Here is a 24,487-nt window from a genome sequence, read left to right on the forward strand (position 1 = left end):
GACATTGGGGTCACCAGGTCAAAGGTCAAGGACACAGGGGCCAACGTTAACTTTTTGCATGAAGGCACTTTACTCGCAAACCATTGCACCCAGGACCTTTAAACTTCACATGCTGATAGTAATCATTGAGTACACAACCCCTACTGACTTTGGGGTCACCAGGTCAAAGGTCAAGGTCACAGGGGCCAACGTTAACTTTTTGCATGAAGGCACTTTACTTGCGAACCACTGCACGCAGGACCTTCAAACTTCACATGCTTTTAGTACTCATCGAGTGCACGACCCCTATTGACTTTGGGGTCACCATGTCAAAGGTCAAGGTCACAGGGGCCAACGTTAACTTTTTGCTTGAAGGAACTTTACTCGCGAACCACTGCACCCAGGACCTTCAAACTTCACATGCTGATAGTACTCACTGAGTACATGACCCCCTACTGACTTTGGGATCACCAGGTCAAAGGTCAAGGTTACAGGGGCCAGTGTTAACTTTTTGCATAAAGGCCCTTAACTCGCGAACCACTGCACCCAGGACCTTCAAACTTCACTTGCTGATAGTACTTATTGAGTACACGACCCCTATTGACTTTGGGGTCACCACGTCAAAGGTCAAGATCACCAGGTCAAAGGTCAAGGCGTTGCGGGGGGCATTTGTCACCATTAGTGACAGCTCTTGTTTAAAATAAGATAAGTTTAACTACAAGGGCGTACTCAGGGCGATATGAATTATACGCCCTTACAGAAGCAAGCCTCTGTGGCGTACATGCTGCGTATTTGCTGTGTATATGCCGCGAACACAGTAGTACGCCAGAGGAGTACATTTTACATACACCGCATGCCGCGTACATGCCGTGTACTATTTCGACTAGTACACAGCATGTACGCAGGAGGTCACTAGTACACTTCAAGTACGCAGCACAGACTCTGAAAATTTGTGCAGTACACTTAATATCCGCGGGAAAGACTTGTACAGTTTTTTTTGGCATTTATATTAAATTTTTTTTTATAAGTTAAAGTCTGAAGTAAACTTCATATACGCGGGAGGGACTTCATGCAGGAAGGATTTGTACATTTTTTTTTTTTGGAAGCAAGAACTTTATTTCCGAGTAACTTTTATCTTAATAGCATAGAATAGTTCAGATTACCGGTATTCTGAACAATAAAAATTTGCCAAACTATTTACAATGTTCATTTGTGAAGCTTACATCTTAGTGATTTCTGAGCTGCACCTTGCATGCAGTGTAAAAATATATTCTTTTTCATTTTGAATTAATCCTGGAGCTTTCTAACTTGGATAATTGAAAAGCCTTATTTGAACTTCGTTGCATTACATTTTGTTATACATGAAATAATCACCAAGATAATGCCGCAACAGCGCCCGAATGAGAAGAATTAATAGCTCTCACTGTTATTTGAATACTCTTAAGCAAAACACCACTCTATCATGTTTTATAAAGGCTTTAATGCTCATTATGTTAACTCATTAAGGCCTCACCAAATTAAAAAGTTGTTCATCGGATTTGCCGCTCGTATATTTTCAGAACGTTTTTGGCTAATTGCGCTTGCCCCATTGGAAAAAATCAATCCAAAATTTTTTGGTGCGCTACTTTTTACAGACGTAAAAGTGTATAAATGCTTATATAATTCCAGTCCTAGATTGTTCTCAGATGGATTTTAATCAAAATAAATACATACTACGCACACATCGTCTATAATAAATCATAACACTTATATTAAGTTGCATTAAAGTTGTTTCCCTTGATGCAGTTACGCCATTTTCTTCAAATGTTTACCAAATTACATGCTACAAAAATTGATTTATTTCATTGAAAAGTGGATGGAGAAAAGCATACTAATTTATTTGATAACATCAATCTACATTATTTTGGTAAGGGTAAATACTTATTGATGCATGTCACTTATCTTTTTTCTGTTTTTTTCTGTCCAAATGATCAGCATTTGCATACGAAAGTTGGTGGGGTAAGGAATTTACATTATCACAGCAGTTTCGCCACAAGAGTACACAGCATGTATGCAGCAGAAGTACACAGCATGTACGCTGCAGGACTCGGGCCAGGAGTACACAGCATGTACGCCGCAGGAGTACACAGCATGTACACCGCAGGAGTACACAGCATGTACGCCGCAGGGGTAGTACACCGCAGGCTCATTTGCATGTGAAAAGTGTATGTGCCGTGTACATGCTGCGTACTATTTCTCGCATACTAAATTCCTCCAGCGTACATCCTGTGTACTATGTAGTCCACAGCATGTACGCAGCAAGTAGTACGCGGCAGAGCTCATTTGCATGTCAAAAGTGTACTACAAACGTACTATCGGTGTATGTGCGGTGTATATCCTGCGTACTATTGATTTCAGTACACATCATGTACGCATCATATACGCTGTATGTACACAGCAAGAGTACGCAGCAGGCCTTTTTCTTCTGTAAGGGCGCACGGGAAAGGGGGTGGGTGTGAGAGGGGAGGGGAAATTTTTGAAGTATTGACTTTATTTGGTGCAGTCTGGCTGCTTTTTAGGGTAGTACTTTGACAAAAAATTATACGCATGTGCGTATTGCGCGTAACAGTAGTTACGCCCTTGAACTATATTTGGCCATTTGAATTCCTGTAGAAGTCGAGCATTATTGTTCATCCTTGTGTCACCTCAAGAGAACCAGACATAAAACTGAAATTTTGCTTGAAATATTTGCATTTTCTCTAGTGATGCAGTCTTGGACCCAAACTAAGACAATCTATATATTAACCCTTAGCCTGCTAAATTTCTAAAATGGACTGGTCCATCATTCAGTTTGGCCAATACATTTTATTATTCGAAGGGGTGTCCACTGAAAATTTACTGAATGAATAGCAAACAGTGCAGACCATGTGCAGGCTGATCTTGGTCTGCACTGGTTGCAAAGGCAGAATAACTTGCCACCAGCAGGCTAAGATTAATATCATCTACTGGTATTTAACCCTTAGCCTGCTAGCGGCAAGTGATTCTGCTTTTGCGACCAGTGGCAGACCAAGATCAGCCTGCACATCTATGCATTCTGATCATGGTCTGCACTGTTCGCTATTCAGTCAGTAAATTTTCAGTGAACACCCCTTCGAATAATAAATGGTATTGTCCAAATTGAATGATGGACCATTCCATTTGAGAAATTTAGCAGGGTAAGGGTTAAGACACTGTATGTTGAGCTGTAGTAGGTAAGAGCATGATCCAGCAATGGTTTGAAACCAAGAGCTTCCTTTTAGCATGCCTAAATTATTTGATATTGTAACAAACATCAAACTGGTGTTCGTCAAGGTGGTGTTTGAATATTTGAAGCTTATTTTTTGAAACCAGTCTCAAAACTCTTGCGTTTGATTGGTTGGTTTCTAAGCATAATTTTGAAACTGACTATTAGCAAAACAGCATTGCGTGACTGGTTCTCAAACTAAGTTCTATCATTTTGACTACAAGACTGCATGCTTTCTTATTAATGTAAACTAAAATTTCACAATTCCACCTCAGATATAAACAAAATTGATATAAGAAATACTTAATTTTTAGCAGGATTCTACTTAGACCAATCTTGTCAAGCAGTCAAATGAATTAATATTTTGAGCCATGCCATGGGAAAACCAACATAGTGGCTTTGCGACCAGCATGGATCCAGACCAGTCTGCGCATCCGCGCAGTCTGGTCAGGATCCATGCTGTTCGCTAACGGTTTCTTTAATTGCAATAGGCTTTGAAAGCGAACAGCAAGGATCCTGACCAGACTGCGCGGATGCGCAGGCTGGTCTGGATCCATGCTGGTCGCAAAGCCACTATGTTGGTTTTCCCATGGCATGGCTCTTTTCTTTTTTGAATATCTGTTGAACTAATCTATTTCTGTCCATCATGAAAACTGTGAGAATCAGTGGTGCATTATTCACAAACATGAACATTGTCCAAGTTTGTTTTCATGCAACACTTATTTTCTATTTTCATCTGTCCTGTGTTATAAAATGATGATGAAGTCATCCCTCAATTTTGGCCTAGTTTTCTAATGAAAGTTCCCACAAATGAAAAAAAAAGGTGAACCCGTCTTATAAGAGGGTGTAAGTAAAATACTGCTGATTTTTGCACAAACCTGGGACCCTGTCTAATAAGCAATCTGCCTAATAGGTGAGTATATATGGTAGAGGATTGTATAAGGATGAAAACAGGAGCCTTAGATAATTCAACAAATAGACATTGAAATTAAATATTTCAGATGAAGAAGTGGAGATATTTGAAAAAGCAGCTGAGAACACACCAAAAAAGAAAGCATTGAAAACACAACATTCCATGATTGTTTTCCCGGAACATAAAAAGGAAGAGGAAGCGGGAAAAGCAGATGAGGTGATTTTTTGTTGTTCCAACATTAACCCAAGTTGAGGAATAGAATTTTATAGTAGCCTATTTAGGAAACCAAAGACAAAATGTTAAAAATTATTCTGTCCATCTAACATTTCATCGGCTATGACATCTAGTTGAGAAAAAATAGAATTTCAACGACTTTTAGCGTCAAACTAGTTACAATCAGTTATTTCGGGATAAAAGTTTCTGTAATGTTCACTTGATTAAATATTTGCTTCAAAAGTAATGTTGTTGTTCGCATAATTTGATCTACAATTTTTTATTCAGGCTACATTTGATTAAGCTGTTCACTTGGATGCACAGTCAGTTATTGTAAATATTGAAAACATTTCCCAGTTGCATATTTTGTACTGTTTTGGATAAAAATCTTGACAGAATTGGACATAATTCAACAAAAATGCAACATGTTTTCGTATTTGATGAAATATTGCATTTGACTGAATGTTCTGTTGATGATTGAAACATTGTGCATCATTTACAGCATATACCATTCTGTGCTGATGCTTCATTCATGTTGAGTATATAGATCTAGATGTCATGAGTTTGGTATCCAGCATAAAAAAAATGCAGTTTGTCTGATCTCTAATTGTCAGTCACTTTTGGAGAAGTAGTCACTGCTCATTTAGAACCCATGAATATCATGAATATCAAACAAAGATCCCGTTTATTTTGATTAAATCACAAATTCGATTCACCATGAAATGGCTACTTTGACCAGAAACACAAAATTAAATGCTGATTAACCCTTAGCCTGCTGGCGGCAGATGATTCTGCCTTTGCGACCAGTGCAAACCAAGATCAGCCTGCACATCCGTGCAGTCTGATCATGGTCTGCACTGTTCGCTATTCAGTCAGTAAATTTTCAGTGAAAACCCCTTTGAGTAATAAGTGGTACTGTCCAAATTGAAAGATGGACCAGTCCATTATAGAAATATAGAAGGGTAAGGGTTAAGTTAAATGCTTTTACAGTAATTGAAAGCCATTATAAGTATAACTGAATCCAAGGTCATACAAATAAATAAATATTTTTGTTGCACTTGCAGGAGAAGAAAGAGGAAGAGGTGAATTCAGGTTTGATGAGAATTTTGAAGATGAATGCCTCAGAATGGTGGAGCATTATGCTTGGTTGTATCGGCAGTATTTTAAATGGGGGACTCATGCCTGCATTTGCTGTCATTTTTGCTGAAATTCTTGGGGTATGTATTTAACCCTTATCATGCTGGACACGATTGATTCTGCCTTTGCGGCCAGTGTAGATCATGATCAGCCCGCACATTCGTGCAGTTTGATCATGATCTGCACTGTTCACCATTCAGTCAGTATCTTTTTGGTAAGCACCCCTTTTCACAAGTTAATGGTACTGTCCAAATTGAAAAATGGCCAAGTTCATTATAGAAATTTATTTAGGAGGGTAAGGGTTAACTATAATGAATCATGGTTTAGTTTTCATTTTGATGAGAAATACTGCAGATTCCGTCATGTTTTCATGTTTTCACTCATAATTGCAAACAAATTGGTACATGAATTTATACCAGCTACAAAGTGCGAATTCTTAAAAAAAGCTGGAATATTCTTATTGTCTATTGAATCGGGGAAATGAAAATGACTGGCAAAATACTCTGTCAGATGTATTTGGGCAGGTTGAAAGTGTGTGAAGGTATAAACACTATCTATGTATTTCATATCAAAATGGAAATTACTGGAACAGCAATTTATATCATATGTTCACTGTTTTCTTTTCTCTCTTCTTTGCATTGATTGTTTAGCTGTACAGTGTTGTATATGTTTAATGTAATAAAATTCTGACATGAATAAATATTTCACTTACCATAGTTGGTGGAATACAAAAGTTCTAATTTCACATTACAGCGCATGCTTTCCGTGAAGAATGTCTAGTATATTGCATGCATCTGGTGTGATGCTGGATGAGATGACATAAATATGTAATCAAATATGACCAGTCAAAAACTTTGACCCCTGGAATATACATTTGTACCTGCTTTAGAATAAGACAGGAATAATTGTTTCAATTATTATTCCAAATACAAAAATATTGTTTCCTCAGGAAAGATACATTTCAAATTCAGAAATCGATGTCAGATTTTCCTGATGAAAGAATATGAATTTTCATTTCAGGTGTTTTCAATCGAAAGTAGAGATGAACAAGAAAAAGAGATCACCAAATATGTCCTAATGTTTGTAGGATTGGCTGGACTAAGTCTTATAACATATTTTCTCCAGGTAATATATCTGTCTTGGGGAAGAGGGGTGGGTAATAGTTTATTTATACTATTCAATGACTTACAGGATGATTGTTGGCATTAAGTCTCATTACATATTTTCTCCTTGTAATATATCTTGATGGGCGATCACACTCTTACTGAATGTCTTGCAGGGTGATAGTAAGATTAAGTCTCATCACGTATTATCTCCAGGTAACATATTTTGATAGGGGTAGGGTGTATACTATCACACCCTTACTGAATGTCTTGCAGGGTGATAGTAAGAATAAGTTTCATCATATATTGTCTCAAGGTCATATAATTCTTGATGGGGGTGGGGTATAATATAACACCCTTAGGGTGATAGTAAGAACTAAGTCTCATCACATATTTTCTCCAGGTAATACATTTTGATGTTGATGTAATAATCAAACAAGTATGCGTATACTTATTTATTCATAATTTATTCATATACAAATGAGCCGTGCCATGAGAAAACCAACATAGTGGCTTTGCGACCAGCATGGATCCAGACCAGTCTGCGCATCCGCACAGTCTGGTATGGATCCATGCTGTTCGCTAACAGTTTCTCCAATTCCAATAGGCTTTAAAAGTGAACAGCATGGAGCCTGACCAGACTGCGCAGATGCGCAGGCTGGTCTGGATCCATGCTGGTCGCAAAGCCACTATGTTGGTTTTCTCATGGCACGGCTCAAATATTCACGTTTCAGGGCTACATGTTTGGAAGATCAGGGGAATATCTCACAATGAGGCTCCGATCTCTGTCCTTCAAGGCTATGCTTAGACAGGTATAGTGTAACCTTTGTTAATGACATTGCAGTTAACAATCAATATTTAAAAGTGACGTGATGACCCAACTGGCAGTTAATCCCAACAATCATTTTAAAGATATTGTTGGTTATCACATTGGCAGCTACAAATATCCGTTTAGGAATGTTAAGTCGGTACTACAATGATGCCGATCTTGCATCAAGCTATTTTAGAAGGTATAGTGTACTTTGTTAATGACATTGCAGTTAACAACAACTATTTTAAAGATATTTCTGTTAATGACATTGCATTTAACAACAATTATTTTAAAGATATTTCTGTTAATGACATTGCAGTTAACAACAACTATTTTAAAGATATTTCTGTTAATGACATTGCATTTAACAACAACTATTTTAAAGATATTTCTGTTAATGACAATTATATTAAATGCACCACTATTAAAAACACCTCTATTAAAATACCTATAATGACACTTGTTATGACACTTGTGTTAAAGACAACTGCTTTAATGACAACTCTGTTAATGAAACCTCCATTAACAACAACTCTGTTAACAACACAACATTTAACGACAACACCATTAAGGACATCGCTTTTAAGGACATATGCATTACATATTATTATAATTCCATTAATGGCAAGTCTGGGAATAATCCCTCCTCGACAATGACAACTCCATTAATGACAACCCTGTTAATGAAACCTCTATTAATGACATGTCACATGCAATATTCTGATTCTGTTGTTAGGATAGTATTTCACAAATATCTTATTAAAACCATACTTATGTCAAGGTAATTTTCTTCAGTCCTTGTATAATGCACGAAAAACTGAAATTGAAATTTGCTATTTCCAGTATAAAATCTCTTAATCAGGTGACCTTTTTTTACAGGAAGTTGCTGTTACCAGTATATAAAATCTTGAATACTGAACAACAATTTTGTTTTTTACTACAGGATTATACCTCTTGAGTGTTGAATAAAGACTTTTTTTCAAGAAAATACTGTTACTGGTATATAACGTCATGAATATGAATAAAAGTTATTGTTTTTACGAAATAGTACCTCTTGAATGTTGAATAGAAATCTTTTATACAGGAAATTACTGTTACTGGTACAAAACCTCTTAAAAAACATTGTTTTTACAGGAAATTGCATTTTTTGATGACCATGACAATAGTGTTGGAGCTCTTTGTACACGCCTGTCAACTGATGCTTCACAGGTTCAAGGGGTAAGTTCCTCTTATAGATTTTTTTCTTCTTCTGAAAATATGAAGCAAACTTAATGATACCAATAATATTATTGTTCTAACACAGCTTCTGGACCTTTATAGTCAAGCAGATACATTTATAAACCAGTTATTGTTCATTTGGTAACAATTGTTTGAAAGATTTTAATGCTGTAGCATTTTACTCCTGCATACCCTTGCATACTGATTTCACCTGCATACTGACTGCCCCTGCATACTGACTTTTCCAAGGGTCAAACCTTTTATTAGTGGAAAGTTCATGAAAGATTCGTTTCTCAAGGTGTTAGAAAAAACAACATTATTACCACCTTATGCAGTCTGTCTGTGTACCTGACAGGATATGGACAAAATCCTCGGCCCTGCTCAATTTAACCAATGCAGACAAAAGCCACTGTGTCATTTCTAAAGTTATATCCAAATTTTCCCTGTATTTCATTTAAAAATTGATAAAGTTTATCCTAAAAAATTGTATATTAAAATCGCACTGTCCGTCCGTCCATGTGTCTGTGCATCCGTCCGTGTAAATTCTTGTCCGGGCTGTAACTCTGCCATCCATAAAGGGATTTTGAAATTACTTGGTATAAATATTCAACATAATGAGACGACATGTCATGCGCAAGACCCAGACCCCTAGCTCCAAGGTCAAGGTCACACTTAGAGGTTTAAGGTTAACAGGGTCTGTTTCGTGTCTGGTCCATAACTCTGCCATCCATGAAGGGATTTTGAAATAACTTGGCATAAATGTTTGCCGTAGTGAGACGACTTGTCGTGCAAAAGACCCAGACCTCTAGCTCCAAAGTCAAGGTCACACTTAGAAGTCAAAGGTTAACATGGTCTGTTTCGTGTCCAGTCCATAACTCTGCCATTGATGAAGAGATTTTAAAATTACATGTCATAAATGTTCCCTATATTGAGATGACGTGTCATGCGCAATACATAGACCCCTAGCTTCAAGGTCAAGGTCACACTTAGAAGTCAAAGATGTTTCTTGTCTGGTCAATAACTCTGCCATTTATCAAGGGATTTGAAAGTAATTTGACACAAATGTTAACCATATTGAGAAGATAAGTCAAGCTTATGATCCGGGTCTCTTGGGTCAAGGTCAAGGTCACGAAATGATGTGTGTTTTTTTTTTGCGCAGACAACTGTAGCATTCTTGGGCATGCTTCGGGGGCATTTGTCACCAATAGTGACAGCTCTTGTTTAATTCATTTTAATCTTTAATTCAATTTTAGAGTTTTTACAACAAAATCAAAGTGGACATTGTCCACCTTGGTCAGATTGAGCAGGGTGGATTTTGTCTTAGGGGATGTGGTGAGGGGTCTGCCTGACTTTCATCTGAAACATTTTTTGACTGAGCTATAACTTAAAAATTTCAAGGGATTCCAATGAAACTAAACAAATGTCAAGTATGATGAAGAGGCCATACCTGCAAGGTCAAGGTCACATGCAAGGTTGCATCCCCATGCCTGGTCATCATTTCCAGGGCATTGTGTTTACTGCATATTTATGTAGAAAAGACTTTATTGATATTTCAAGGGGTTAATACCAGAAGGTAGTAAGTGATTTCTTTATTTGTTATTATGACCTTCTGATACAAACCCCTTGTTTTATGACATGCTGTTTTCAGCTCAACATTTTGAAATTTTTCATATAGTTGAGCATTTGTTATCACAATTTTGCCAAATGCTTTCAAACTTCACACAGTCTTTGGTACATAATTTTTGGTACATGATTAGTTACCTAAATCTGGCTTTAATTTTGTCAGAATTATGTTCGTTTTCAACTTAGAAATTATAGTTATAGTTATAAAATGAGCAGATTTCTGAAACCGTACTAGGTCAGATTAAAACGAACAAATTCATCCATAAAAAAAGTCAGTCCCGCTCAATGAGTTAAGAGTATTTTCCTCTGACCACAATTGTGTAAATTTACTTTTTACAGGCAGCGGGCGCTAAACTTGGCTCAAGTTTAATGGGTTTATGCAGTATTCTGACTGGCCTGATCATTGCGTTCATCTACAGTTGGAAACTCACACTTCTGATTATAGCATTCCTTCCCTTTCTTGTGATTGGTGGAGCTCTTCAAATGAAAATGTTGGCAGGGGCTGCTGGGAAAAATAAAGAGGCTTTGGAAGCTGCTGGCAAGGTAATTAACTGAGTTTTAGGCTAGAGTTTCAGCCCTTGGTTGTAAATGTTGGTAGGAGTTGTTGGGAAAATTAAGGCAGATGTGGAAGCTGCTGAAAAAGTAAAAAACTAAATGATTGTTCAAACTCCTCTTGACACTATAGTACCTATTTTAGAGCATGAAAACATCATTTCCACATTCTACAAGAATCTGTTAAATCAGGAACATGCTTTATGTATATATAGTTTTAAACTTAGTTAATTTTAGGGTCCCATTTAATTCTGAAAGTCAACAGTTGGGTCTGAAGTCGATGTTCATGTTTTCAGTAATATATTGGGATTGCCAGTAGGTTATTTTGAGCAGATCATAATGGACTTTCTTTTACACTTTTAATTAATTATAACATAAACAGACAATAATCCATGGGACAGGAGGTGAACAGTGCACCTCTGCCCCTGGTGAGTCAGCAATATGCTTTCCTTTAAAGAAGTTAAAAATAAACTTTTAAGGTTTACTGTAACCATTTGTTCAACTTTTCGGCTTTGATACCTTTTGTTGCACATGATACATAGACTTTTCTCTAGCGGTAGTAATTTATTTCAGATTGCTATTGAATCTATCGAGAACATCAAAACTGTTGCCTCGCTGACTCGAGAAGAAATGTTCTACAAGAAGTTTAGTGCTGAGCTCGACATTCCATACAACGAAGCGCTAAAGAAAGCACATGTGATTGGAATCTCATTTTCGTTCTCTCAGGCTGTCATGTTCTTTGCGTATGCGGCTTCTTTCTGGCTAGGGGCATACTTGGTTCAACAGTCAGAAATAGATTATGTTGATGTGTTTAAGTAAGTTTCTTTACTGTTTTTTAACATCCTTGTATTTACCTTTCTAAAAATTGTTCAGATAGTTTTGCTTGACTGTACTGAAGGGCCACCAGAGTTAGAAATAGAATACTTTAAAACATCCTCTTCTCAATAACCATTTCCTAAATCTTTACAGTGGTAAGAACAACTTCCTTTGATGGATCATTCACAAATTTGTACAGATGTTTTTGTTTGCCAGCACTGAGGTAGACCTTGTGATAGAGCCAATACAAAAAATTTAATGCCAGTGAAGATGTTAATGATAGCTTTTTTATGTTCAAAAATTGAAATCCACAAATTCATAACCCCACATTATAGGTGTTTTTATGAAAGCCAAGAAATTTCTTGCCCACAAAATAGAATAATTTCACAGCGGGTAATTACTGCGATGTTGATGTATTTTTGATGACTATTTAAAGCACCTTACATATAAGTTATTTTTAGCCTTTAGCCTGCTGGCAGCAAGTGATTTTGCCTTTGCAGCCAGTGCAGGCTTGAAGATCAGCCTGCACATATTTGCAGGCTGATCATGGTCTGTACTGTTTGCTATTCAGTCAGTAAATTTTCAGTGAACACCCCTTCGAATATTAAATAGTACTGCCCAAATTGAATGATGGACCAGTTCATTTTACATATTTAACAGGGTAAAGGTTAAGTAAACAACTCCCTGATTATTTACAGGGTATTCTCAGCTATTGTATTTGGTGGTATGGCGATTGGAGAAGCGAGTTCATTTGCTCCGGATGCTGCGAAGGCAGAACAATCAGCAAAGGAAATTTTCAAACTACTTGACAGGGAACCGAAGATTGACAGTTACTCTGACGAGGGCTGCAAATTGCTTGAGGTAAGCATGCACGCAGTTTCTTTGGTTATAAAATGGTGTTAGAAAATTTGTAGTTTCATAAAAAGGTTGTGGTATTTTATATTGGCCGGTGGTTGGTATTGTGTTAACATTATGTGAACCACATGAAGTGGTAGTCGAACTAATCTGACGCATACAGTTTGCTTTATATTGTGACGGTCAAACTGTAAATGTCAGAAATTAATAAGCAGCCACTCAGCAACAGTAAGCTTGTCTAAGGTCTAAGGACAAATAGCTTATCTTTAATACATAAGTTTATTAACCTATGATATCTATTTTGAATTTGGAACACTTTTTTAGGTAAGAAACATTAATTCCTACATAAGTAGTGATTTTTGTCAACTAATATACATGTCAAAAATGCACACCAGTATTCAATTTGGAAGTGAAAAACACGCTTCTTATCACATGGTTTTCACAGAAAACAGAGTAGTTTCACTGTGAATCTACATTGTAGAGAAATTGGCCTCTTTTACTAGTATCTATATTGTAGGTAATTCACCTATATAATCTACATTGTAAAGAAATGGATCTTCATATCCAGAGAAATAGACCTCTATATCTAAATGGTAGAGAAACAGATCTCTATATCCTCTACTGTGTCTCCATACTAAAGTATATATAGTAGAGAAATAGAACTTTATAGACATTGGTTTATCTTTTCTGCAGGAAGACACAGAAGAAAAGGTTCTTACATTTTCAAAAAAAAAAAATTAGATGTTTTGACATGTGCTTTGTTGTCTAACTGGCGTGTTTCTCCTCTCACTGAGTTACAGAATGTACAGCTTTTTGACCTCTTACTCTGTGCTTTACATGTTTAACCTTTAGCTGGCTGGCGGCAAGTTAGTTTGCCTTTGCGACCAGTGCAGACCAGGATCAGCCTGTACGATCATAGTCTGCACTGTCCGCTATTCAGTCAGTAAATTTTCCTTTGAATAATAAGTGGCACTACCCAAATTGAATGATAGACCAGTCCATTTTAGAAATTTTGCAGGGTAAAGGTTAATCTTTTTAAGATATATGAAATGCTCTTAATAAGTATCAGGTTAAAGGTGATTTAGCACCTTTTTTATTAGAAATTAAGGGTAAATGCTGTTTTACTCAATATTTGAATTGATAAAATTCCATACATTTTCAGGCAATTATTTAGTTTGACCAAGACTATTATGAGACAAAATTAAAAACATTGCAATTTTCTGATTGATTAAATGTGTATAATGTACCAGAGGCTTAAACCATAGGGTCCTGTATAGTGATCAACTTAATGAAATTATGCAGGCCTTTTCAGCAGATGTTTATTATTTCTTACAGGGAATTTTAAATATAGGCAATCCTGCACTTATCTTTAAATCAAAATGTCTCTGTTATCATGAATTAAACCTGTATCTTGTAAACAGTTACTTCAAGAATGCCATAGAGGAGAAAGAGTTTGGACTCTTGGGAAATTTTTTTTATCACATTTTCAGCTTGACTATTCAAAGAATAGGTAGAGCTATTGGACTCACTCATGCGTCTGTGTCCGCGTCCCAATTTGGTAATGTTTTTTGTATGTAAGCTGGTATCTCAGTAACCACTTATGGGAATGGATTGAAACTTTACCCACTTATTCACTGTGATAAACTGACTTACATTGCACAAATTCCATAACTCTATTTTGCTTTTTTACAAAATTATGCCCCTTTTTTCGACTTAGAAATTTTTGGTTAAGGTTTTATATGTAAGCTGGTATCTCAGTACCCACTAATGGGAATGGATTGAAACATCACACACTTGTTCACTGTCATGATCTGACATGTAATGCACAGGTTACATAACTCTACTTTGCATTTTTACAAAATTATGCCCCTTTTCCAACTTAGCTGTTTTTGGTTAAGTTTTTGTATGTAAGCTGGTATCTCAGTACCCACTGATGGGAATAGATTGAAACTTCACACAGTTGTCCATTGTCATGAACTGATATGCATTTTACAGGTTCCATAACCCTGTTTTGCAATTTTACAAAATTATTCCCCTTTTTCAACTTTGATTTTCATTCAACTGACAAGCCTGTTGAAAAGTCGAGCGAAGCTATCCTCCGACAGCTCTTGTTCTATTTAGAAACAGTTTTGGTTCTAAAGTGCATTACTACCTATTGTTTGATCTTCCTTTTTCTGTAAAAAGGTGTTTTCTTGATTTCTCTTTAAGTAAGAGTAGAGTATTATAAATATAAGTTTACATCAGGATCTTGCAAAATAAAGCTGCATTTATGATAAACCTTCTCCACTGCATTGTATTATGCGGGTCAAACAGTAAATAGATAGTTTACAGGATGTGTTTCATTGTTGTATATCACAGGAAACATGATATATTGGCTATATATTATAAGGATATACGTAATACATTGAAATTCTGTTGTTTTTTTCATGAAACCTGTTGCAGTATGATAGCTTTCATTTATAGTAATTATAAAAATAATAAAAATAATAATGACATTTTGAAAAGTTCTTGGCAAAATGTTATTAATTTATACATCTGTAGTTCCTAAACATATCTTTTTTTCCATGTGAAACACATCAGAAGCTTTTTATCAAAGAGATTTTCTACAATAATGACAAAAAAAAATGTATGGAAAAAATGAAAAGAAAAAATCATATTATAAGGTGCATTCTAGCATAAAACTGCTGTTCTTGTCACTTTTTGGGGGGTGTTTTAACAGGAGAGAAAACGTGTGTTAACAGAGAGATTCTCATGCTTGTCTGCTGTTATAACACCTTTTTATATATACGCGTTCCGTGGCAAAGCGTAAACGTCATTCGGCCCCAAAACAGATCATTCAAAACGAAATGACGTCAACGTAAAAAAAAAAAAAAAACTCAGACATTCCCGCGCATTTCGTGGATATTTAATGACGTTGAGTGACATTGTATTCATTTATTAGTTTTTACCCGTTTTATGCTAGAATAGCGTTAGTGCATGTTTATATCGTGTTATAACATCTGCAGAATCCCTCGGGTACCAACAAATTCCTTGGGATTCTGCAGATGTTATAACACGAAAAAACATGCGTTATCCCTACATTTGAAAGAGGAAATATAATTCTTTCCTTGAGCTTTGCTTCTCAGTGTCGGAACTGAATATGGTTTGAGCTTTGCTTCTCAGTGTTGGAATTGAATATGGTTTGAGCTTTGCTTCTCAGTGTCGGAACTGAATATGGTTTGAGCTTGCTTCTCAGTGTCGGAACTGAATATGGTTTGAGCTTTGCAGCTCATTGTCGGAATTGAATATGGTTTGAGCTTTGCTTCTCAGTGTCGGAATTGAATATGGTTTGAGCTTTGCTTCTCAGTGTTGAAACCGAATATGGTTTGAGCTTTGCTGCTCAGTGTCGAAACTGAATATGGTTTGAGCTTTGCTTCTCAGTGTCGAAACTGAATATGGTTTGAGCTTTGCTGCTCAGTGTCGAAACTGAATATGGTTTGAGCTTTGCTGCTCAGTGTTGAAACTGAATATGGTTTGAGCTTTGAGCTTTGCTTTTCAGTGTCGGAACTGAATATGGTTTGAGCTTTGCTTCTCATTGTCAGAATTGAGTATGGTTTGAGCTTTGCTTCTCAGTGTCAGAACTGAATACAGTTTAGTGTCGGAATTGAATATGGTTTGAGCTTTGCTTCTCAGTGTTTGAGCTGAATATGGTTTGAGCTTTGCTTTTAAATGTCAGAATTGAATATAGTTTGAGCTTTACTTCTCAGTGTCAGAATTGGATATGGTCAAACCTTTGCTTCAGACTATCTGTGAACGGAAACCACCTGACACTAACAACTGTTTGAATTTAAATAATTGTATTTTGATTTGTAAATAGAGACTACCTCAAATTCTTTGTTTTGGAAAACTGGGACATACTGTGTGATGGTTTCTATTTCTCTGTCTGTCTATCACAATAATTTGTGTGTGAAAAACTTCCAAGATTTTGTCATTAAACTCAACAAATAGGTAGGTGGTAATTAGATGATGCGCACAGTGGAAAAACTGGTCTGTAAGGTAAAAGATTAGGATGTAAATTGACATAAAAGGTAAAATCTGACATCATAAATCTGACTATTCGAGGTAATGACTTCAAACTTGGCATATTGGTAGGTGGTGATATAAATGATGTGGAGAACATATAAACTGGGTCAATAGGTCAAGTCACAAATAGAGGCAAAAGGTCAAATCTGACATCATATTTTATGTATGGAGCATAACTTAAATACAATTCAAAGTACCGTATAGCGGGTTATTTCTACGGGGGCAATATTTCTGCGTTTCTGCGGTCTCTCAGTAGAATCGCAAAAATATTACCAGCAGAATATTCATCCAGCAAAAATTTAAAACGCAAAAAAATCTGCATTTTTTCATCAACGTTGTTTCACGATATGTTACCCGAGGTAATCCGAAGTTCACAATGGCATGGTCTAATTATTTGAAATTACCGTCGTCATCTAACAATTACCGATAATGGTATAATTAGGTGAGAAAACGTTTCTTTTTTTTTTTTTTTTTTTTTTTTTTTTTCGTTTGATTTTTTTTGTGAATGTAATAAACTGAGTGAATTTCACTTGAGTTGTTCTTATTAACATCTTCCGAACTATACCTTAGTAACCTTTATACTTATGTAACCGTAATGCCGATATACCGCAGTTTGCAGTTGTTGGTCTTTTTGTCCAATTCACATGTTATTATATTCTACAATGTATTCATTAAAAGAAAAGCTACTTAACAGCAGTTACCGGTAATTTAGTTTATTGTTTTCATACGCTATCATTCTCACGACGTCCGATCATGCGGGGAACTACCTCCTCCTTGGTATCGAAAACGCAGAAATTTCACTTCCTTTTATGTGAAAACGCAGAAATTAAACACGCAGAAATTTCTTTCATAATTTTTGGGACCAAAACGCAGAATATTTTGACCGCAGAAATAACCCGCTATACGGTAATGACATTAAACTTAGCATTTAGGTAGATTGTTGTGAGCACAAGAGCTAGGTCAGTAGGTCAAAAGGTTAAAGTCACAGAGCTAAAGGTCAAATATGTCAGTCATATTTTGTGTTAGGAGCATATCTTAAAGCCTGTTCAAGGTATTGAGCTTGGAAAGAAGGTACATGGTGATTAAATTATTTGCAGTGTGCAACAACCCTCATTACTTCCCCACTTAACCCCCATGCCCCAAAAAATCACTTTAAAATTCTTATGCTTCTGTAATTCATCACCATTTTCACACACTCCCCAATTCCACTGCCACATAACACCCTAATTCCACTGCCACATAACACTCCCTAATTCCACTGCCACATAACACTCCCTAATTCCACTGCCACATAACACTTCCCTACCAAGCACCCATTCCCACCCACACACATCTTATTTTACTTCTTTGTGCACATATCACAGGGCTCTTAAGATTTACTGAATTTGCTGGTAATTAGATGAAGTAAAATTCACTATGAATCCTTTTTTCCCATTATGTGTTTTAAAAACTAATTAGTCAAAGAGATTCTTAGCTCATTGGTAACTAAGTTTAAATATATCATAATTGCATCCTTGTGGTAAAGCTCCACCTCCTTCATCCGCTTTGTGGAGCTTGTGTTGGTTCTCTCATATGTGGTGTTTGTATACAGGTGACTGTACAGTGTTTTTCCTGCAGCATCAAATAAGAACTGCTATTACAGTAAAACTGCAATGGTTTGAGGTCTCCAGGGGATGAGCTTAATGCATGAGTTTTCCAGGGTTTTGTGTGATTCAGAGATACACAGCTGTTAGGAAAACAGCAAGGACCTCATGAATTAAGTCTGGATGCTCAAGCCATTGCTTCTCAAGCCCACTGTATTTCACTGTACTGTAAAGTAAGAAACTTTTGCAAGGAATTTAGTTTTGCTGTATTTGCTATTTTTTCTCTTCTGTGAAAAGAAATACCTGCAAAAGTAATATTATTGTTATAGTCATATATCCTGGTCATATCTAGAAGTATTTCATGAAGCGAAAAAATTCCAATGTTAAATTATAGCATCTGAATTGACAATATCAAGCAAGCTAATTAATTTTAAGCTCAACACTCTTTGTAAAATTTACTTTTTGTGCCCCCACAATGAGTAAGATTTGGTCTTGTATGTGCGTCCGTCCGTCCGTAAAAAGTTGTGACGCGCCTAGCTCAAAAATTATGTAAAGTTTGGATTGGTAGCAGTCAATATTTATGTCTATTTTTAGGATTTTATTTCTTATTATATATATAGTAAAAACTAAAGCAATTTTGAGAGCTTGCTGCAAGTTTCCTCATGTGTTAAAGTAATTTTCAGATCAGATTATATATTTTTCCAAGACATAAGTTCATATTGTTTCAGGGAAAGTATAGAAGTACCGTTGTCTTCTCTGATGTCAAATTTGTGTACCCAACACGACCAGATACAAAAGTGTTGACAGGACTGAATTTAATTGTGCCTCAAGGTCAGACGGTGGCGCTAGTCGGTAGTTCAGGTTGTGGTAAGAGTACAACTGTACAGCTGACTGAGAGATTTTATGATGCAGAGGATGGAGCAGTTGTAAGATACCTTTCTAAATACATGTACAGTCTAACCTCATACACTTATGGAATAAATTGGGGTAACTTAGCAACTGTCTGAATATAAAATACATTGTATAGTGGCTTGTTTTAAGTGTGGAGGCCAAACACAATTCATTCCATATATTTACAGTTTGTTTTCGATTTTCTGTTGCAAAAATGATGAGTTATTGTAATCACTTGATCGGCGTCGGCGTTGGCGTTGCCTGGTTAAGTTTTATGTTAAGGTCAGCTTTTCACTTAAACTATCAAAGCTATTGCTTTAAAACTTACAACTCTTGTTCACCATCAAAAGCTGACTCTGTACAGCAAGAAGCATAGCTCCATCCTGCTTTCTGCAAGAATTATGGCCCCTTTTGGACTTAGAAAATATCAGATTTCTTGGTTAAGTTTTGTGTTTAGTCAACTTTTCTCCTTAACGGTCAAAGCTATTGCTTTAAAACTTGCAGCAGTTATTTGCCATTAAAAGTTGACTCTGCACAGCAAGAACTGTAACTCTACATTGCTTTTTACAAGAATTATGGCCCCTTTTGGACTTAGAAAATCTATTATACAGAGACAAAAAAATCAGATGGGCATCTGCATCCGCAATGCGGTGCTCTTGTTTTACCTTGAATCAATATGCACACTTCCCATAGTCAGCATCTGGTAAAATGCACATTTTACTATGAAAATTTGACATGTGTAAAAAATGGTACTTAATAAATGGTTGTGACCTATGAAATGCTGCATGTTTGGGGTCAGAACCAGTTGCTATGACAACAAGGAATGTTCCGCCTTTGGGGTCAGAATCACTGGTTGAGACCTCTTGAATGCTACGCCTTTTGGGCCAGAATAAGTGGTATAATGACTTCTGCATTGCTTCACCTTTGAAAGACAGAACCAGTTGCTATTACCATTGGAATGAAATTACATCCTGTCAAAAATTATATTTTCCATTTATGTAACCTTTAATGCCCATGAAATCAAATGATAATGCAGTATCATGTTTGTAAATATTTACAAATTTGTATTTCAGTACCTCGATGGAAACAATTTGAAAGATTTGAACCTGAAATGGTTGAGGTCACAGATTGGTATTGTTTCTCAGGAACCCGTTCTGTTTGACAGAAGTATTGGAGAAAATATTGCATATGGGGATAACGAACGCCAGGTGTCTATGGATGAGATCATGGCGGCGGCCAGAAAAGCAAATATTCATCAGTTTATAACTTCACTACCTCAGGTAATGCAAACTTGTTCTACACAGAAAAAATCCATTCATTCATTTTCATGTAGACTAAACGGTAACTCACCCTTCGTTTTTAGCTCACCTGAGCATAAAATGCTCAAGATGGGCTATTTAATGACCCACTTTCTGTCGTGCATTGTGTGACAATATTACTATCATTTTTGAAACACTTCAGGTTGCAGTTATCACCAAATCTTGTTGAAACTTAGCCACAACAATTGCCTTGAGCCAATCTTGTTCAGTTTTCTAATTTAGTTATCGTGCTTTCCAAACTAGGTCACTAGGTCAAATAATACACCCTGAGACCTGGTCAGAATGTTTGCCTTTATGAAGTCTGTGAAGTTCAAAACTGGGTTACGTTGTGTAGAAAAACCTGTTCACTAGATCTTATCATAGAAAAACCTTATGAACGTTCTTAAGAGGCCATATTTTCTACAAAATCTTTTTGGAAGCCAGTCTGGATATCTGTCTTGGTTGAGTTCAGAACTGGATCATCTGGCAACAATAACTAAGTCACTAGATCAAATCATACAAAAAGCTTGTGAAGACTTTAAATGACATCTTTCATATCTGATATACATGTGACCTATTCAAAATGTATGGCTTTATCAAGTTGATTTCAGGTCTTAAAGTGGTGGATCTGGAGTTAAAAAAAAACTAGGTCACAAGTTCAAATGATCGAAAAATGTATCTAGATTTTGACCAGTTGTTTAGTATGGGTTGTATCAAACCAGTAGCTCCAGAGTTAGAGCCCATGATTTATCAAAAGAAGATTGGCATATTTAACTATGTTCAACTGTAACACCTATCCTAGTTGTATTTAAACTAAATGTTTATATGTATAAGATCATGTGAAAGTCTTAATGAGGAGGTAGATAAACGAGTATATCTAGGGTGATGTGTCCTTGATTTATAGTTATTTTTTCTATGTAGCATCTTCATTTTTATCTAGTTTTCTTTAGAAACAATATTGGTCCTAAAAAGATCAGAGTCAGGTTTGATTTCTGGCGTAATGAAACTAGGTTGTCTAAGAGTTATGTGCCTTTGATTTACTGGGAAACAGTGTTTGACAAAACATGCTTTCAGATGAGTGATATAGAGCCATCCTGGCTGTCTTACCTTAAAATTCTAGTTTCTTAAGGCTAGAGTTGTCACCCAACTTTTTGCACGATGTTTCTTTTCATTTCATTCAAAAGGTTTTTGTTTCAGGGTTATGACACGAATGTTGGAGAGAAGGGAGCCCAGCTTAGTGGAGGTCAGAAACAGAGGGTGGCTATAGCCCGGGCTTTGGTCAGGAACCCTAAAATACTTCTCTTAGATGAGGCTACATCTGCGTTGGATACTGAAAGTGAAAAGGTTAGAATTTTTTTGCTGCTTTTTCATAGGGAAGAAAACCTTGTTTAATGCAGAAAGTGAAAAAGTGATTAGGTTTTTTTTGCCTGTAGAAACTTTTTTACCTGGCACCTACCCAGATGCTAGGTTGTCAGGATGGGCTATAGTCTTGAACCTTAATCTCTTATCTCAGACGAGGCAACATCTGCAATTAATGCTAAGATTGATAAGTGTTCAGTATGAGTTTTGTTGCGTCTGTAGTACCTTTTGTACCAGACACAGGAATCCAAGATTATGAAGTTCTGTTTTGAGAAAAAAAAATTTACCCAGCATCTGATTGGCTGGTTTTGAGCTCTTTCTTAAAATTGACCAATTGCATGGCTTCTCCACATATAATTAATGTGAGGAAGTTGTCATTTACATCAACATCCGTGCAGTCTGATCATGGTCTACACTGTTCGCTATTCAGTCAGTAAATTTTCAGTAAACACCCCTTCAAATGATAAATGGCACTGCCCAAATTGAATGATCGACCAGTCCATTATAGAAATTTAGCAGACTAAAGGTTAAAGAAAAAGCAAGAGTAACAAAGTGAAAAAGAATTATTGACAGTGTGTTTACTTTTCTGTCCAATTGTAGAGCAATATTAGATATAATACATGTCTATCTTATTCTGAAGCTGGGGTGCTGCTTCCTAGAATTGTAGCAAGTAAAACTACAAAGAAAATAAAACACAACAAAAAACAAAATTTAAATTATATTTGAATGTGATATTTTTTCTTTAGGTTGTACAAGAGGCATTAGACGTGGCTAGGGAGGGAAGAACCAGCATTGTTATCGCCCATAGACTTTCTACAATCCAGAATGCTGACAAAATCTGCGTGATACGTCATGGTGTCGTCACAGAGGAAGGCACACACAGTGAACTCTTGAAGAAGCAAGGGTTCTACTACAAACTTAACATGGCACAGCAGAGAAAGAAACAGTAATTAAAATTAATCAAACATGTTGCAGTGTACAGAATTGCAACCACAATTCGTTTTGAGTGCTTTAGAAATCCCGACTTTGTTTAGGAGGTTGATATTGAACTGTCAAGAGCAGTTTTAGCTTGTGTATACTGTAATTTACAGCTACTCTCAGGTATAGTGAAAGATTAGCCATTCTTTGGTTCTTGTATTGACTTTTCAGTCAGTTTGTTTGATGTTGTGAAATTTTCAACCATTTTGGTTGTTGCATTGAAATGTTCTGTAATTCTGGTTGGTGTATAGACATTTTTAGTAATTTTACTCAATAAAAAGAAATATTCAGCCATTTAGCCAATGCAGGGAATTAACAAACATTTCATACTGTCACTGCACTGCAGTTAAATGCTTAGTTTGGTTGGTAGACTGCATGTTTCAGGTATTATATTTATTACAATGAAATTTACAATCAGTTTTGCCACTGTGGGGAAATTTATAAGCTGTTTGGCCACTAAAGTGAAATTTACAATCAGTTTTGCCACTGTGGTGAAATTTATAAAGCTGTTTGGCCCCACCCACTTTAAAGGTTGAAAATTTTACAATGTTGCACTGTGGGAATTAAAGCTGTGGCCACTAAAGAATTACAATCAGTTTGCCATGGGAAATTATACTTGGCCACTAAGTGAATTACATCGTTTAGCCGCTACAGTGAAATTCACAGTCATTAGCCATACAGTGTTACAATCTTTAGCAACTAAAGTGAAATTCACAGTCATTTAGCCACTGAAGTGAAATTTACAACAGTTTAGGCACTACAGTGAAATTTACAGTCATTTAGCCAAAGCATTCTCAAATTTTCTTGTTATTAATATTTTTGTGTGAACTAAATCTATGAATTCTGAACAGGTATTTTTTAGTTGTTCCAATAAATATTATCATTTCATGTTAAACTTTGTTAGTAGTTGGGATTATATTACTTTCATTGTTTGCAAACAGAAGGGTTCTCATTTTATGATTTTTAATGATTAAGAACCTTAGATGAATGCAAATGAATATATGCTATAAATAATTGAAAATTCTTTCCAAAATAGATATTTTTTAAATATATAGAAGTGTATAAATACTTTTCGAAATCATTAAAGTATTCCCTCTGCTATATTAACATATAGAATGGAAGTCTAAAAAATCAGAAAGAATTACATAACATTTTTACCAGTATTAACATTGTGATGTTAAGTCTTTCCAATGTTCAATGTACATTACATTGTTTGGATAAAACTGATATAATTTTATAAGACAATGATTTAAAAACATAAAATAAAAAGAAAACCTGTTTATTTTATGCCAGATCAAAATCTTTTCCACCATGTGAACATCAGATGCAGTATTTTCTGGAGTGGTGCATTGAAAATCTGATGTTCATGGGTGAAAGATATTTGGAAAAGGTCTACTATGGGTTACACATATGTGTTATGTTTTGTGTGCTGTTGTTTTTTTTTTATACCATTTGAATCTCCAATTTTTATGCATTTATCACATGCAATGACATAGATCTGGTTTTAGTTGTTTCACCAAAGTGCAATTTTATTACGAAAAATTGTTAACACTTGCATGTTATTGCTGAACTGATATATTGATGGTAAGGTGGAGTATTTATAATAACTGTTAAGTTTCTTGTTGTCATGTAATGTTTTATAATAAAAAATATCTGTTTTTATAATAAAAACAGGTCTTTGTTGAAATGTATTTTTATATGTTTGAATGATGTTGAGATAGAATAAAACCGCCCAATTCTTGTGGCTGTTTGAGTAGCAAACGTTTCAAGGTTGCATCACAAACATTTCTACAAGCTATGAATTCCATATGACAATGTGACTTAAACAACCATA

At 35.9% G+C, this 24,487-nt stretch overlaps 1 protein-coding gene across 4 annotated transcripts in view; it reads left to right on the plus strand.

The window, feature by feature from the left end:
- LOC123532480 (ATP-dependent translocase ABCB1-like) overlaps window positions 1-23,151 on the plus strand; it is a 53,877-nt gene extending 30,726 nt beyond the window's left edge. For 3 of the 4 annotated variants that reach the window (XM_053517129.1, XM_053517131.1, XM_053517132.1), the window contains 13 exons: window positions 4,243-4,370; window positions 5,432-5,584; window positions 6,525-6,629; window positions 7,342-7,419; window positions 8,553-8,636; window positions 10,599-10,802; window positions 11,385-11,626; window positions 12,326-12,488; window positions 13,176-13,193; window positions 18,856-19,053; window positions 20,092-20,298; window positions 21,514-21,660; window positions 22,422-23,151. In XM_053517129.1, the coding sequence (XP_053373104.1) occupies window positions 4,243-4,370; window positions 5,432-5,584; window positions 6,525-6,629; window positions 7,342-7,419; window positions 8,553-8,636; window positions 10,599-10,802; window positions 11,385-11,626; window positions 12,326-12,488; window positions 13,176-13,193; window positions 18,856-19,053; window positions 20,092-20,298; window positions 21,514-21,660; window positions 22,422-22,625 (1,931 nt within the window). In that variant the 3' untranslated portion in view covers window positions 22,626-23,151. The remainder of the gene's footprint in view (window positions 1-4,242; window positions 4,371-5,431; window positions 5,585-6,524; window positions 6,630-7,341; window positions 7,420-8,552; window positions 8,637-10,598; window positions 10,803-11,384; window positions 11,627-12,325; window positions 12,489-13,175; window positions 13,194-18,855; window positions 19,054-20,091; window positions 20,299-21,513; window positions 21,661-22,421) is intronic. The other variant, XM_053517130.1, reaches the window with a different exon arrangement.
- Window positions 23,152-24,487: the final 1,336 nt, after the last annotated feature.

The sequence above is a fragment of the Mercenaria mercenaria genome, chromosome 11 (assembly GCF_021730395.1).
Source record: "Mercenaria mercenaria strain notata chromosome 11, MADL_Memer_1, whole genome shotgun sequence".
In the NCBI taxonomy this organism is placed as follows: domain Eukaryota; kingdom Metazoa; phylum Mollusca; class Bivalvia; order Venerida; family Veneridae; genus Mercenaria; species Mercenaria mercenaria.